Here is a 17,941-nt window from a genome sequence, read left to right on the forward strand (position 1 = left end):
GGCTCTCATCCAAAGGAAACAAAATGTGGGGCTTGAAGTACTTGATTAAATTCCACTGGGCCCTCACACACTTGCCTGAGACAGCTGGTTAAAACTACTAATTTATAAATAGCTCGGGGAAAATATTTATCACATGTAATTGAGGCTAATGTAATTGTCTAAAATGCCTTTGGAGCACTGCTCCCCGCAGCCATCATCTGACTTAGGATGTTGCATGTGGTCTCAGAGCAGAGCTCAAGCAAGAGAGCCAACTGGCAGTAAGTAGTGTGGCAACCACCTTATCCCTTGTTTAAAAACAAAACAAAACAAAAACCAGATTGGGAAAAAAAACCTCCAAAGAGTTTGTTTTTTTATCTTCCACTTAAGAGGAAAAAACTCCAAAATTAAAAATATTTATCATGGACAGATTCTTTCAAATTGAAAGGGGAGGTATATCAAATTTAAATACAAGCTTTCAGTAAATATAAGCACTGCTTCTAAACAGTTTGTCAACAGGAGATGTCAACTGAGGCAGATGTAGCCAAGAGCAAAAGTAATAAATATCTGTAATATATATTTGCAAAAAAAATACCTAGGAGGAAGCCAAAGGATAAAATTATAATATATCCACTAGACTCCTTTGCACACGACAGAACAGCCCACAATAAAGAGGACTATAAAATGAAGAGAAAAAGTTTCCACTTCCCTCCACCCAGGGTCCTACGTCCCCAAGATAATTACAGTTAATAGTTTCTTGGATTCTCTTCCAAAATCTTGCTTTGTATGTATAAGTGCACATACATACACTTTTTTAAACAAGTGCGATCATACTATATGAACTATTCTAGCTATTCCTTTTTAACTTTAATATCCCTTACATATATTTCCTTATTTTTTGAGCATTTAAACAGCTACAAAAATGACATAAACCCATTAATTATACCTACCCACTGTGTTTTTTTCTTTTAAAATACACTCTATTTTTAAAAATTTCTAAAACTTTTATTATTTTTTATTGAAGTATAGTTGGTGTATAGTATTATATGTTATAGGTATACAATACAGTGATTCACAATTTTTGAAGGTTATATCCCATTTATAGTTATTATAAAATATTGGCTATATTCCCTGTGCTGTACAATATACCCTTGTGGCTTATTTCATACATAGAGTACCTCTTAATTACTTACCCCCATAATACCCCTTCCCTCTTCCCTCTCCCCACTGGTAATCACTGGTTTGTTTGCTCTCTATATCTGTGAGTCTGCTTCTTTTTTGTTATACTCACTAGTTTGTTGTATTTTTTAGACTCCACATATAAGTGATATCATACAGTACTTGTCTCTGTCTGACTTATTTCACTTTGTATAATACTCTTCAAGTCCATTCATGTTCCTGCAAATGGCAAAATATCATCTTTTATGGCTGAGTAGTATTCCACTGTGTGTGTGTGTAAGTATATATATGTGTGTATGTGTGTATATATCTTCTTTATCTACTTATGTGTTGATGGACACAGGTTTCTTTCATATCTTGGCTACTGTAAATAATGATGCTATGAACAATGAGGTGCTTTAACCAACCCACTGTTAATGGACATTTATGGGGAAGGAAATGGCTATCAACCTCTTTGTCTATAAAATGAAGAAACTGAGTTCCTAAGAAAGGAAAAAAATCTATGCTGCATCACACAGCTAGATGGAAAATAAACATACCTATAACCAGGGTTTACTAACCAACTCTTAGTACAGTGTTTTTAATGGAAAAATGTGGTTGGTAGAATAGAGATGAAAAAAAAAATCCCCCTTGAATGTCTCATCCTCATGGGTCTTCTTACAGGAATAAGAATCATATTAAAAAGTTGTAGGTGTGGAGGGTTATTGAGATGTTCATTCTATGTTAAGGGAAGATTTTTAAGGTTGATAAGAATATCTCCAAAGTATTAAGAATGATGAATATAGTCATTCAGCAAATCACTTTTCTCCCATCTTCCCAGGTAAACACTAGCCTTTTGCATCAGTGTTGGGGGAAGTGAGAAAACATAATCTTGATCTCAAAGGAAGTGTCTCTAGGCCCATGGACACCACTTGAAGAAACCATCCCATCACTTAGTCTTGAATGCCTTCAGCTAAAAGAACATTCAGGGCTTTTGAGGATGGGCAGAAGATTGGCCTTACTTCTGAAGACATGTCACAAAAGAGACAATGGATTATTGGTGCTAATGTACATCTTATTCAACTGTTCTAAAAAAAGGAGTTATCCACTGGCATATTTGGTTTCCAGTCTGTCACTTCAAATAAAAATGTGTTCATAAAGAGGTGATTCTATTAACCCAGGCAATTTATCTACAGCTACCAGCTTGTCTTTTTAAAGATTTGTGCTGTCAGTTTGCAGCAAGCAAAACAATCCTCACCGCAGGCCAAGATGTCATAGTTTCTGTGGGATGCCTCCTGGGAAAGGCAGATCCACCTTCTGAGGCCTGGCTCAACAGCAGTGACACATCAGTGTCTGGTTCAGATACAGACCTGCATTTGACCTGCACACTAATTACAGTGAGAAAGAGCTATGTGCAAGTAAGTACATGTGCCTGGTAGATCTTTTGAGAAGTCAAACTCTCCTGCCCTAGATTTGGAGTTTTAGCCTCAATTATTTCAAAAGAGGGTTGCAAGGGGACTGGAATCTTGGAAGACACTGTAAGCAACCACAACCCACTTGCTAGAAGCCAGTGGAAAGGAAACAGAGAAGAGGGAACAGACACTGATAAGGGCTTCCTGACCCTAAATGCCTCTGGGGCAAAGGGTCCCAGCTCTGGTGGAACCTTGACGGGAAACTTCTCCAGTAAATGTCCAGTCTCTCTCTCCCTACCCCTCCTGACCCAAGGCTGCCTGGAAAGCATGATCTAGAACAGTCTCCAAGTAAGGTGCTATTCTGGTTTCAAGAAAGCCATGTCCCCACTTATCAGTATGCACAAACTCTGCCTTAGGTCCCTTCTCTGGAATATATTCTTATACGATTCTCATCCCATCTACATGAACTTCTAGGCCCTCATCTCCTGAGCCTGGGTTAATGTTTTGATTCCTAGCATTGGGCTCTCTTATTCCAGGCAAACTAGTCTTTCTACGAAACTGACCTCCTCGTGTCATTCGTCCACCTAAAATCATAGATTGGTCCCTATTCTCTCTGAAATCAACAGCAAAGAAATTGAACCGTGTGGTCCAGCAAAGGAGCAACTTTGAGTCATGAAGCCATATCATTTCTTCTTAAAAGTGACTCAAATCCCACTGCCCAGACTTGTACAGACCCTACCCCCACACTGTGGCCACTGCCCCCCGACCTGCGCTGTGTTCTTGATGGGCCCCATTCATTCATGATCATCTTCAGTTTGTCCCAGAGCCTAGGTGGTCCCAAGCAAAAGTCCAGAACACGCATCATTACGGGATTAAGATGGTAATTTTAGCATAATTTGCAATTGTTGTCAATTGCTAACTCAATGGGAATTTAATATTTTGACTAAAAAAAAAAGAAGAAATCAGTGGCAGAGCCTAGGGAGCTACAGCAAGATGAACTAAACACATAAACATGCAGGGTCAGGAGACAGTTGACATCCAAGTGGTTCCAGGCAGCCGCAACTTTTACTGCATCCTAGGAATCTCCTATTCTAAAGATACGGATACTGGCAATCACAGTTTATTGAACAGGGACATTTTGTGTCCATCCTCTGCTTTCTAGACTGTAGATTGATTTTTCAACATGCTGAATTGTGAAAAGGAAATTGTATGCAAGGTATATCAGACAGAGGAAACTGAATTAACTTTAGTAGTGTGCCAAAAGAGTTCAAAATAACTCAATTACGTGCAGCAAGTCTACTAAATAGAGATGCAAATGTATTATCTAAAATATAAAATTAAACGTGAATTTTATAGGGTCGCTATTCCAATTCTATTAAAAGACTTTAAACAAAAGTTGAGCACATTCTGGTTATGATTAAATAAAGGAGGTAGGAATTAAAGCTGGTGGTTTGGGCACCATGTTAAGTGACATACTTGCTGTAGGAGAGTTCAGGTGCTCAGAGAGTGCAGACCCTTGTTCTCAGCAACAGAGCCAAGCAGGCCAGTGTGAGCAAGGCTAGGACTTGGTGTAGTGATCAGAGAGCCTAGCACTGGTGAGGTCCAGAGGAGTCAGTGAAGGCCAGAGGAGTCCGGAGTGGTGGTTTCAGAAAGCCAATGGGTTAAGGCCAAGAACTTAAAAAAAATCAGGAAAGAGACAGCTAATATTAAAGACCAAGGCAGGTGAGTAATACAGAATCCAGGAGATTAGGCACCAAGAAACAAACCAAGGCTGAGGAACTGGACAATGAAGGGCCAGTGTTCTAGACCAAAGAGAAGGGACTGCAAGAGTTTGGGATGAAGGCCAGGGCTCTGGGTAACAAGCCCAGGGCACCTTTGAAAGAATCAGGCTTAATATCCTACCAACTTCTTTCTGAAACAGGCTCCTCATTTAATTTCTACCTAAGAGCCAAATGTCACAGCGGGGCTCTGGACCTGTAACCCGGACGGTGTGAGGCAAGTAGGCAGTGGGAAGAGCCATTGTCTTACTCGTTACTCTGCCCCCCATGCCAAGCACACAATGGGTGCTGGACTGAAGTTTCTCAAGTAATAGAATGAATGAATGAATGAAAGAATGAATGAACCAGGCCATTCTTTATGTCTGTACATGGTACACAGTACTCTGTGGTACACAGTACTCTGGGCCTACGTTCTTCAAGTTCCAGACACGTCCAATCACAGTAACCACGCACTACACCTAATACCAACTCTTTTCTCTTTTCCCCAAAGAGGAAACAGAAGCTATTATGGACGATCTACAAGTCGGTGGGTCTTTTGTTCCCCAAGTGTGGCATTAATTAAAGGGCAAGATGCCACCATCTGCTGTGAGGCATCAGATCTACTAAATAGAGCTCTTCTCCACAGAGAAAGACAGGAACTTAGTTGTTGAGATATCCCAGGGAGCCCATGGATAAAGACACCATCTTCTGAAAAGTCTGCCCAACTTCAACACTTAGTTATCAACTAACTCATGATCAGCCCTGAGGCCTGAGACAGAGGGAAGACAGGAAATGCCACCCAGGCTTGGAAGGGGTCTCAGAAATTGAGTGAGGCCCATAGAGGTGACCTCCTGGGGTTGGTGGTAATCTAGACCAGTACCTGGTCTCTTGCCCCTGAGTGTACTTCACCTTCACACCCTCCCCTCTCTTTCTTAGAAGCACTCACAACAAATAAGGAAAAGTCTTGACTGATATTTCACACCCCCATAGCCAAGGGTAGCAGGAGCCAGAGAGGAGGATGCGCTGGGTCTGACCGCCATGGGCATTTCTAATGCAGACTTTTTCACCTTCTATTTTTTTTTAAAAAGCTGTCAGCCAAAGTAAAGCAGGAAGGGAAAAAAAGAACACAGGCAGAAGCCATGGACCAGTGTGGCCATGAAAGGTTTGAAGGATTTTTGAATCCTTTTGAGTGACTGATCACATGTCCTCATTATTTCCTGGTAACGGAGACGATTTTGCCACAAGAGCTACTCTGCACCTGTTGCCCAAGTTCGTTGTGTGTGTGTGTGTGTGTGTGTGTGTGTGTGTGTGTTGCCTGATGGTTTCTCACTTCCCTCAGAAAAAAAGACACACTGGGTTTTCTTTCAAGGCCATGGTTAAAAACAGTGATAACACGGCTGTGGGTAATCAATGCACAAACGCTGGACAACAAAGCCTTCTCCAAACAACCACAGCCCCATGCAGCCGGTTATAAACACACACTTGTTCTGGGAATAATCCTCCAAAAGGAACCACCACAAGCCACAGACTCTGGAGGGCGAGTGGGACCCTCTTGACCAGGGAGATGGAGGCACAGTGTGAGCCTCCTGGGCCGATCACTGCCACCCACCGAACAGCAGCAATGACAAAAAGACCACTGCCGGGTGGAGAGACCAGGAGAAAAGAATACTTTAGGAAACGCAACAGGGAGGATTCTGAGATTTACATCTTTGAGCCGGAGTCAGAAAGTGACTATACCCAGTATTTTAATGCTGGGGGTACAATATCACAATTGCAATACAGTAACAAGAGAACTGGGGGAGAGAGGAGATGAGAAGCTGGCTGAGAAGGACAAAGACGCAAGAGAGGGCAGAGAAGACAGCAATGGGTTTAAAGGCAGAAGAACTGGAGTGTACCTTCAGGACCAAAGGAGAGGCAAGGCAGGCTTGCTTTAACTTGCTCTTCTTCCCAATGCCTCCCTGTAAGGGAGCCCCAGCCGGCGGTGCCTTATGGCTCCCCAGGTGGCTTCTATTCCCCTGGTTCCTCGTCCACTAGCCTTCAGCCCTGGATCCTCTCCCGAGGATCACACTCTTAAACCTGGTCCCACAGGTGGCCACAAGGCCACCTTAGGTCCCTACAGCAGCAGTGGGACGCTTCCTAAAATTGCATAGCATTCAGCCCCTTTCCTAAGACTGCCAAGGAGCCTTTATCCCTTTGGAATGAAGGCTACATCCATTTTCAATTCTGTGAAAGTCATAATCTGCTTAAAAAAAAAAATAGCACTCAGTCTTCACCTTCATTCTCAGTCCCTGCCACTTCAATTATTTATTTGCTTATTACCAGATCCTTCTTTCTGTTTAAACATCTTCTTCACGGTCTGGCAGGCGGAGCCATCCCCAAGGCACACACCGCAGCGATCCTCCGTGGCGTTGGAGTCAATCTCATAGTCACAGCCCACCATCTGCAGGGAAGAGAGGTCGAGGATGAAGGACACAGGCAGGAGACGCCACACCTGCCTTGGACCTTTGACTTCTCCCTGCCCCCTTTGCTGTGGATGAGATGCAGGCTGGGGGCATTACAAGAACAAATGTTTCCTTTTCCTGGTGGCAGCCAGAGGTACAGCATCCACTGATGGTAAAGGAAATAGCTGCTTAGAGGAAAATGAGGTACACAATGAATGGGTCTCTAATTTCCCGAGTGAGAGGCAGAACTGGACACACTTCCAAAAATTTAACAATGAAAATATCCTTGAATCGGAGTAAGTGGAGCAGCAAATCCCTTTCAGATGTGCAAACCTCACACCCCCTCCTCTCCGGTGACATTTCCCAGGAATGATGTAACTACTCCACCTATATTTTGGTTGTTCAGTCCCTTTACATTCCTCACTGGGGTTATCCTCTCTGGTTCCTGTCTAAACTGGCAGCCATGGGGGAAACCTGAATTCATGCTGAGACCTCTCCAGTCCCGTGATGGAAGAGATCTCTGTCCTGCAGACCCGGCACCAGATCCTTCGGAGTCTTCAAGACCCCAGTCCCCTCTGCACATCACACATAGCTGTGTCCCAGCCACCCTGGCCTCCTTCCCTCCAGCTGCAGAGGAAGAACTGGTTATTTCTCCCCTGAGCCAAGACTAATTGTGCCCTGTGCCCTGGAAGGGATCACTTCTCAGTGTTCTGTGCACTGGGCCTCCTGAAAGACCATCTTTCCCTCTCCCCGGGTTCCTTCTCCTCAGCCCACCAATACAGCCAAGTCTTTCCCATCTGATTCCCAGTCTGGAAAACGAGAGCATTAAACTTGGGGTGTCTGGTAGCATCAGATACCAAAGAACCATGGCACTCAGACTGAAAGTCATGGAACATGTGAACTTCCACTGAAGTTCTTGGTCACTCGCTCTCTTCTACGGCCTGTATTCCTGAACCACATTTCAGTGGTAGAAGGAAAACTACACTATATTCTAGTAGTTGAATTTTTCTTTCCTGTTTAGGAAGAATTGTGCCCACATAGTCTTTTTTTCTCGCCCAAAGAGAATTCTCTTTCTTATTTTAAAGCCACCTCAAATCGACTGAAAGGAAGAAGAGTTTAGGCCTTTAAACACCATCCTCTCTCCACCAGCTAAACAGAATTGATCCCACGGACAGAAAACAGCATCATTCCTCAGGTTAACCTAATCTGTGCTTTCCTTTAGGTCCAAAGATTGTGCTATTGAACCCAGTTGGGAAAAATAAAATGCTAGGAGATTAAAAAAAAAAAAAAAAACAGTCACGCTAATCACAACGGAAAGGAAAGAAAGGATGTGTGCCTTCAGTGGTTGTGAGTAAAATGCCAGCCCTTCACAAGTGATATGTTTACATCAACCTTGAGTATCTCTAATAAGCTGACATTTACAAATTCTATTCCCAGTGACCTTCATTCCTTCACCGATTGGGAACGAGCCCAGGAAACTTACTCTGAGACATACTCATTTTAAAATCTTTTTAAAAATCTTGATCAAAAGGGGATGGATTAAAAAATGTGAGATAAAAAGGAAAGAGAGTCAGAAAAACAAATACCTTGAGCCCCTCTCTAGCAATGTTTGCCTGTATCCCTGGGAGGTGGGGTTGGGGACGGAAAGACACACTCCCCAACATGCTGGTCCAGTGCATAGTAAATGCTTCTTGTGGGCACTCCATCCCACCTGCTCCTCCCATCAGCTGCACACAGCACAGTCAACCCTGAACTGAGTACAACAGAAGGCCAGTCCTCCTCGCTACACGTAAAACATAAGGGCTCTCAGTGGAAAATGAACAGACATCCCTCTCCTCCTCCATGGCGTGTATTCTGGCAACAGATGTCATCTCTCCGCCTTCAGCAGAATCAGAGGTGGCCCTGCTGCTGCTACCAAATGCAGACAAGGACTCCAGCACGGCTCCTCTGATGCAACTCTTAGGATGCCAGGTAGCCACCCCAATAGGCAACTTTTTTTTTTTTTAAAGAAAATCACTTTAATTTCCCATCACATCATTAGTTCTTTCTTTAAAAACCAGCCTTCTTAGGGGTATAGCTAATATATAAAATGCTGCACATATTCAATTTTACAGTTTGATGAGTTTGGATGCCTACAAACACCTGTGAAACCAGCGCCACAATCCAGGTAATAGACATATCGTCAGCTCCAAGAGTTCCCTTGTGTCCCTTCGTTTTGCGTGTGGTAAGAACATTTAACATGAGCTCTACCCTCTTCACAAAACCTAAGTGCACAATGCAGTACTGTTAACAACAGCATCTCTACGACTTACTCATCTTACATAACTGAGACTTTCTACCCGTTGAACAGCGACCCTTCATTGGTCCCTCTCTACAGACCTTGGCAACCACCGTCCTCTTCCCTGCCTCTATGAATCTCACTAGTTCAGAGCTTCATATAAGTGGATTCATGTAGCATTTGTCATTCCGTGACTGGCTTGTTTCACCTATCATAACATCCTCCAGACTCATCCATGTTGCCAAAATGGTAGGATTTTCTCTTTTCTAAAAGAAGTGTATATGCCACATTTTCTTTTCTTTTCTTTTCTTTTTTTTAACTGAAGTATAGTCAGTTACAGTGTGCCAATTTCTGGTGTCCAGCATAATGTCCCAGTCATGCATATATATACATATATTTATTTTCACACTCTTTTTCATTAGTGGTTATTACAAGATATTGAATATGGTTCCCTGTGCCATACAGAAGAAATTTGTTTTTTTAATCTATTTTCATATATAGTGGCTAACAATTTGCAAATCTCAAATTCCCAAATTTATCCCTTCCCACTCCCTTTCCCCTGGTAAACATAAGATTTTTTACTATGTCTGTGAGTCTGTTTCTGTTTTGTAGATGAATTCATTAGTGTCCACCACCCTTTTTTTTTTTTTTAGATTCCACATATGAGTGATATCATATGGTATTTTTCTTTATCTGTTCATCTGTTGATAAGCATTTGGGTTCTTCCCATATCTTGGCTATTGTAAATAATGCTATAACAAACATGGAAATACAGGTATCTCTTTAAGATCCTGATTTCAGTCCTTTTGGATATATACCCAGAAGTAGGATTGCTGGGTCATATGGTAAAAATTAAATTTTAATTTAATTAAAAAGTAAGTATTTTTAATTTTTTGAGGAACTTTCATATTGTTTTCTATAGTGGCTGCACCATTGTACATTCCCACCAAGAGTGCACAAGGGTTCCCTTTTCTCCCTGTTCACACCAATACTTGTTACCTTTTGTTCTTTAATAGCCATTCTAACACGTGTGAGGTGGTATCTCAAGAGTTTTCATTTGTATTTCTCTGACGTTTAATGATGTTGAACACTTTTTCATATACCTGTTGGCCATTTGTATGTCTTTTTTGGAGAAATGTCTATTCAAGTCTTTTGCTCGTTTTTAAATCAGGTTATTTGTTTTTCTGCTATTGATCTGTGGGAGTTTCTCATACATTTTAGATAATAACTCCTATCATATATATGGTTTGCAAACATTTTCTCCCACTCTGTAGGTTGACTCTTTATTCTGATGACTATTTCTTTTCCTGTGCAAAAGTGCATCATCAATTCTTGACCCTGTCTTTTGGACTGAAGAGCATCCCATCTTGAACACTCTTTAGAGAAATCAGATCCCAGTCATTCACTAGGTTTTCAGCCCTACATGAGTGAGTAAGTAATGTGTTTTCTTACCGATTCTCATCTTTCCCCTATGAGTTAACATCGTTTTACTGTTTTATTCTATAATTTCTCAAGTGACCAAGGATTGAAATACCAACTGGCGCCATGACCTAATGCACCGAGAAAGTACTTGTTTCCTTCCGTGGCCCCTTGGCAAAGGTAGAGACTGGAAGAATGCCTGGCTCCAAGATGAGATTCGGTCCCAGCCATTTTAAGAAACATCAGTAGACTGATCACAAGAGCAAAAAATCATTGTGTTAGGTCAATCAGAATCAGGGTCCTGGGGTCAGAGGTTGATGGACGGCCTAGAGAAGAAGTCTGGGAACAGCTGATGTGATGGATCAGGGCAGCTAAGCTGTTTGGGGAGGAAATGTTGCCAAAGCTCTGCTGTCTGGCAGGACGGGGAAGCGCGAAGGAACTGAGAGCCAAATAACTGATTACCAAAGAAAGGGGTGAGCGAGCTGGAATGTTAGCCGGCTGTCTTGAGACAGTCGGTAAGGCTGCAGAGCTGGGAAAGTTGGAAGAGGAGTGGGAATATCTGCTCATATATTTAAAAGCTTATTCCATGTCACACTTATGATTAAAAATAAGTGATATCCTGAAAAGTCACTGTTTCCATTTATATCTGTGATAAATAAGCTTAGGAGTTCAGTATGAGTTTAAAAAATGGGAGGGGGAGGGGCACAGATAGTTACGTCCTATAACAATTTCAGTTCTAGTCAAAATTTGATAATTCTCTTGACAACAGAATCTGCAAATCTAACACGCCAACATATTGGCAAATATCATAATTTCAAAATAGCTAAATATGAGTATAAGCAAATATAATGACTATTTATAGGGATATCAGAAAATATTTTCATATCCACAAAGAAGATGAATTAGACACCATATATATTCTTTTCCAGTGGTGTAACTTTTTATTTCAATACATGTTCAATTCCCCTTGAAAAAACTGTGGTAAATGAGTAAGACTAACAAAAGCTGAACATATCTACAACCTGGATCTTCAAAAGATAAATTATATTTAGGCTATTAAGGTAAATTTTATTTGACACAATTTTTCAGCTTAAAAACTTAGCTCAGAGTGGTATAGGCAGAAAGTGAGTAACTAAAGCTTCTACAAACTTACGGTTAGGGGGGAAGAGGGGGAAGAGAATGGGAAGGGATAAATTGGGAGTTTGAGATTTGCAAATATTAACTAATATATATAAAATAGATAAACAAGTTCATACTGTATAGCACAGGGAACTATATTCAGTATCTTATAGTAACTTACAGTGGAAAAGAATATGAAAATGAATATATGTATGTTCATGTATGACTGAAGCATTATGCTGTACACCAGAAACTGACACAACACTGCAAACTGACTATACTTCAATAAAAAAAAAAATACATATATATATAAAAGCTTCTAAAAGGTACTAACTGGTTTCCAGAAAGAGGAAGCCCAGCTGAGAGAATCTGGCTTACCCTGTTAAGCTGATTTAATTGGTTTCAAGACATACCCGAGACCACCTATGTTTTGTTCAAAACACCTGTTTTTCATCACAAGCTAAAGATACTGTCTCTATGCATGCAAAGGCATTTAGGTCTAAAAGATAATTTTAGCATCACATTCATTTCTTGATGACTGAAGTTCTCAGTCCTAACAGCATACAGCAATCACCTGGGGAGTTTTTAAAATATCAATGCCCAGGCCCCAGATCCCAGCAATTCTGAATTAACAGGTTGGAGATAGAGCCACCATCAGTTTTTAAACGCTCTCCAGCTAATTCTAATAGGCAGCCAGGCCTGAGAACCACTGCCTTAGATGGTGAGGGGCTGTTTCGGCCTAAATTAGCTAAATAAACTTTTTCCCTCTCTAGGGAATAGATCTAACCTAAAAATATGCTATTTTTGGCTCTCTGTAGCTACAATGGTAATTAGTGTGTTAGAGAGAGAATTCTGCCTGAGCTCTAGTTCAGTTCCAATTTAGAGTCTGATTCAGGCTTGCTGTTAATGTACTCAGTCCTGGAAATCACCATGTTGCCTCCTGTGCTTTGGTCACTGCTGGATTAAGTCCACAGGCAACTGCAAGGCGATAAACTCACCTTCCCAGGGTGCTAAACATTTCTGGGCAGGAGCTTTTCATGGCATCAAGTTGGTCCAATGGAAAAACAATTATGATAATTGTTTGTAAAAACAAATAAAATATGTTAAGAATTTATTGTGTGTCAGGCGCTCTGTTAAGGGCTTAACACATAGGACATTTTCTGACAACCCTGACTAAGAAAATCTGTTAATACTTCAATTTTACAAAAGGAAATTGAGTTTTAGAAAGATGTATGGGGCTATATAAGTACCAAACAGTGGTACTGAGTTCATATTCTACAGCCTGAGCATAAACCATTGTGCTTTAGTAATAGTTAATTGAATATTTTTATGGTTTTTCTTTCATTGATTAAAAACGCCTCTTTAAACTGAGATTTATGCCCGGGTGTTGGATCACAGAACTTGTTCATCTGTTTCTTGCAAAGCAGACTGAGCAATGGGGAGAAATTCTTCAATGACTGCACACATAAAAGCTTTTTAAGAAAATCAAATCTAAGTAATTTATGTAAAGGCAGAGTTTCTTCAGAGAGTCAGTGTGGAAACATTAACTAGAAATCAGAAGACCTGCTGTATAACCACTGGTCAAGCCATCTCACTCTTCCTAAGATCATGTTGGTAATCCATGAAGAATTAAATGTGAAAATTCTTTGTGAAAAACACTATACAATTATTAATTTCAGGTTTTCCTCAAATTTAATTCCTCTGTTGACAAGCAACCAATGAATAACTTAATACCACTGAGATAATTCGAGTTGTCTTTTTCTAATAATTCCTCCTTTAATTTGGTTCTTCTTCAATCGGACCCAGCTCCAAGCCTAAAATACTACCCCAGAGCACATCAACAGATCAGGAAATGAAGATGACAGTGGAGGAAAACTATTCAGTTCCCTAACTGTCACTTTGATGAGTGCTAAGAAGTCTTGTCTCACAGACCATACGAAAAAACCAGACCACATGCAAATGCCGGGAAAGCAAAAGGTTAGAACGTCTGACTTCCTGAATTAATAAAAATTATGATTTTATAAAGTCATAGATTAAGGAAACATACCCAATACCTTACATATGCCATTAATACAGACATTTCTGCTGTTGCCACCTTCAAAGCAAGGGGTACCATCAGTGACAGCATCCAGCATTTTCTCGGAAAAATGGCCATCTATGGGTCGGCAGTACAGCTCACAGGGATGTGCTGAAGTGAAAAAGAGACAAATCCTTACAAGTTTAGCTTTTGAGCTCAGAACCCTCCCCCCAGGATTTCATACGTATGACCTCCCAAGTGTCATTAATCTGGAGAGCCACATCTTTTACCCTTCCGTGACACATGATGGAATGTAGGCTTTTTTCTTCTAAAGAGCTTTATAACAAATTTAATTGGGAAGATTGCTTTAAAATAGTAGGCCTTTTGTTGTTACAAATGATGAGACCTTTCAATCCAGTGTTGAACTGTGCTTGTGAAAATAAAACACTGAGCATCTGGGGTTAACCTAGAAAATTGGTAACAGCAACCAGTGATGCAGGACAAGCATGATGCCTGTGCATTGTCTGCAGCAAAGTAAGCCGACCTCCGGGGGGACCACTAACACCACTGCCACAGTCATAAGCCCACTCCCAACAAATAGTCTCTCTTATTCTCCTCAAGTCCAAGTCCTTAGACACAGATTTATAACCACATGGAAACAAAAGATCTGTTTTTTTGCCAAAGCAGAAGCCAACCTGCCTATTTATCATAGTGGCCCACCCCATCGTGCTGGGTCCTGCATTGAATCCATTCTAAGGTTCAATTTTCTGTTCCCTTGTGAATGAAGACAGGGTGATCTCCTGCACAGAGCTGCTTTTTCTGAAGGTTTACTTAATTCAGTGCATTTCTATACATAGGTACTTGGGATAACCAGAAAGAGAGAACTTTTAAGACATAAATTCCCTTAAAAATTTTAATGGGTGATGCATGTATCTGATAAGCATTCAAATAGTCATTTTCTTTGGAATGTTCTGTCTTGTTTTCTTTAAGTGAAAAACTTGAGAATGTCCTCCTCAGAAAGGTTCTTTTGGGATCTCTTTTGGATCTGTTTATTGGGGGAAAGGTTATAAGTTTTCTTGGTGGTGTGGCCAGCTGGAGGCTCAATGACACCAGCCACAGGGCCATTTGCCATGGACCCACCTCAGTGTCGGACACCAAATGCAAGGCCAGATGCACAACTCAAGGCACGGCTGCTCAAGGATGCAGTGACCCACGTGGGAAAGAAAAGTGTACAACTTCCACAAGTACAACTGAGAGCAGAAGCTCACACACTGAAACCCTGGTGGAACTTGACAGTTTCAAAAGCATCTCTTCAAAGAGCAAAGGAGATGGGTAAGAGCAAATCAAGGTACCAACTGATCTTATATAAAGTGCAGTGGGTAAGCTGTCTGAGAAAACGAACAAAGTCAAAATGAGTTGGAGAGATTACTGCACCAAGTGCCGATGGAAAACAGCCAGGAGACTCTGGGGCCAAGGCATGACTCGGGATTATTGTAAATCTTCATTCCTGGCCACAAGGTTAGCTCTCTCACTGCCTGAACTGGAATAGAAGTATTTCGAGGGGGCCACCTGGGAGCAATTCTGCTCTCCGAGAGATGCAAACATCCAGCCAGGTGTGCTGAGTCCAGGGAATCATTTTCTGAAACATTGGGCTGTTAAGTAGAAGGATGGAGGCGGGGGAAATGCTTTTAAATAAGACTTTGATTTGCGCTTTAGAATTTAGACTTGAGATTTTGTATTTAGACACATAAAGTAAAAAGAGAAAGCAGCCCTGAATAATTCCGTTTCTAAAGGAATTATCTGTTCCAGCCTGCTGGGGAGGATTGGGACTAGAGGTACCTAGAGTGCAAAACTGAGGGCGTCTCTCTTGGTTGTATAAATGGCTCCTCATAGCAAGTAAACCCCCACCCAAAGTCAAGCACTGTTTTGAATTCCAGATTGGCGAAGTCCCAATGTTTGCCTTAGTTTAACTCCCTCTGGGCTTGTGCTGTTTGACTCACTCCTTGTAGGATAAAGCCATCCAGAGACTTTTGCTAGTCTTGTTTATTTAGTGAGTTAAAGGGAATTTTGCTTGTTAAAACAACAGGCAACATATTACTCGAGCATTACTTCCCAGGTCTTTGTGTGCTCTGCAGTGGTTATCTTATCTCATCTTAACAATCACAACTACACTATGATGTTAGTCCTTTTATTAGCCCCATTTAACAGAGAAAATTTAGGCACAGAGAGACTGTTTCCCAAGATCTCGCAGTCCGAGTGGCAGAGCAAAACCCAGGTTTAGCTCAGAGTTCACACCATTAACCCGTAACATAAAGGCACAGAATTTTCTTTAATAATGTCTTTGATGAAATCGTTAAAGTTACCGCCTTTACATTATTAGGTGATGCATTTATTCATGGATCATCTCTGAGAAGCAACCTTGGTAGAATGCCAACTGGACTCCATTTTAATATTTCTTTCATGGAACTGAAATACAGTGAGAATTATCAGCCTCTGGATCCAGCAACTTCTACAGAGAGCAGATGGAAAAGTTCTAGCTCATGAAGGTCTAATATTACTCTGAGAAAGTTCCTTAACCTTTCTGTGACTCAGTTTTCTCATCTGAAAAATGGGGATAATCATACCTACTCTGCAAGGTAATTGTGAGGATTAAGACAGAGATCGTATGTCAAGCACTCAGCATGATACCAGGTATACAGTAAGTGCTTGACAAATGACATCTGTTATGGTTGTTGTTTTCACCTCTTAGTCACAAACTCATAAATTTTAAAAGTCCCCTGCAGTTGCCCCAATAAGCCATGCATCTATCAGCCCAACCTTCTTTTGTAGCAGTTGAAAGACACGTGTTTTATAATGCTGGCTCGGGTCTCTTTCCCAGGCATATACAAATCTTTCCTGAAATAGGCTCTTTTCCTTCCGATTATGTCATTTCTATCAACTCTGCACTGATTTCATGCTCTGTGTTGCTATTTTCTAAACAACTGCTGTCTTGTCAGTTTAGCAGAAAGAATTCTAGATCTGGCTAGGTCAGCAGGTGGTTCCATGACTTTTCTTTTCCGTGACCATGCACCTGGTTCAAAGCCATCCCCCCCATACGACGACTACGGAGGTCCTCACAGCTCTATGCTTCCGAGACTATGGATTTCACAGGCTCCTCGGCCAAACCACAGTGTCCTCAGGGGCACGCCAGTCATCCGTGCTTTGATCAGCTGCTGCCGGCCAGCACAGTGTGCGAAGGAGGGATCCTGTCCCTGGCCGGGGAGGACTGGGAGGCACGGGAGGGGCAGGGATAAGCACAGCCTGGAGGACTCTCCACATGAATTTTGGAGTTAGATTCATAGGGATTCAAATCCCAGCCCTGACTCCTACATCTTGCCCAAGGCATTCTGGTCTTTAGTCTGCACACAAGGGGTTTTCAGAGGGTAACATACTGAAACCTCCAGTAAGGTAACTGGCATAGAGCAGTTGTTTAAATGTGGTTGTTATTACCATTCCCAATGAATACTAGCAGATCGTTACCTCCAGAAAAGCCTCTTAACCCACGTTTATTAATTAACAGACATGGCAGTGATCAACGCTGTTAGGGAGAAACTTTTGGACCAAGTGGCAAAGAGATCAACTTGATCCTGAGAGATCATGAACTCAGTCATAAAAATGAACTTGACCGTAGTGACAAAAGTCAAGGTTGTTCACTGCAGCCATTAACTGTTTCTCCAGGAAGAAATGGACCAATTGAGTTGTATTTACACAACAGAAGGCTATGCAGTTACTATGAGGAATGAGATAAACTGTAATGTCATGCTGTTCTCCTCAATGACTCAAGAAAGCTGTAGAATCAGCAAAGTATGATTCCGTTCATGTGCAAATGAAAACCTGCTGTTAACGTTGGTTGCCTCTGAGGAATAAGGTATGGTGGGAAGAATTTCTTTTTATTTCATTGTATTATATACACTTGCATTTTAAATAAGAAGCAGGTACTCCTTTTATAAATAATGTCTTGGCCCTTAAATAAGAAAACTGGGAAGGTCTCCCTTCCCCAGTGATAATCATGACACATCTCCACAAAGAGAGGCCCGAATTTCAAGACTTCTCTTCATCTTGCTTCTGTGATACTGGATAATACTCATCTTGAAATCTTTCAGGATTAGACAGTCCGCTGTCTGAACTAACTGAAGTGCACTACAAGTAAAAAGCACAGATTCTTATTGACTATGAGGACAGCGGTCTGTGGAGCCTTAGGAATAGCTAGTAAATAATTCTCGTGCAACAGCAGCAGCGTGCAGACCCACTGCAGTGACTCCCAGTGCTTGCACTCTACTGTCATGCTCAAGGCCAGAAACAGCCCCGTGATTGAAAGCATCCTT

At 41.5% G+C, this 17,941-nt stretch overlaps 1 protein-coding gene across 2 annotated transcripts in view; it reads right to left on the reverse strand.

The window, feature by feature from the left end:
- ADAMTS12 (ADAM metallopeptidase with thrombospondin type 1 motif 12) overlaps nt 1-17,941 on the reverse strand; it is a 287,386-nt gene that overhangs the window by 69,860 nt on the left and 199,585 nt on the right. For both annotated transcript variants that reach the window (XM_010977625.3, XM_010977624.3), the window contains exons 13-14: nt 13,615-13,748; nt 6,623-6,743 (exon numbers count right to left, since the gene is read on the reverse strand). In XM_010977625.3, coding sequence (XP_010975927.2) covers nt 6,623-6,743; nt 13,615-13,748 — 255 coding nt within the window. The remainder of the gene's footprint in view (nt 1-6,622; nt 6,744-13,614; nt 13,749-17,941) is intronic.

This window comes from Camelus dromedarius, chromosome 3, assembly GCF_036321535.1.
Source record: "Camelus dromedarius isolate mCamDro1 chromosome 3, mCamDro1.pat, whole genome shotgun sequence".
Taxonomy (NCBI): Eukaryota; Metazoa; Chordata; class Mammalia; order Artiodactyla; family Camelidae; genus Camelus; species Camelus dromedarius.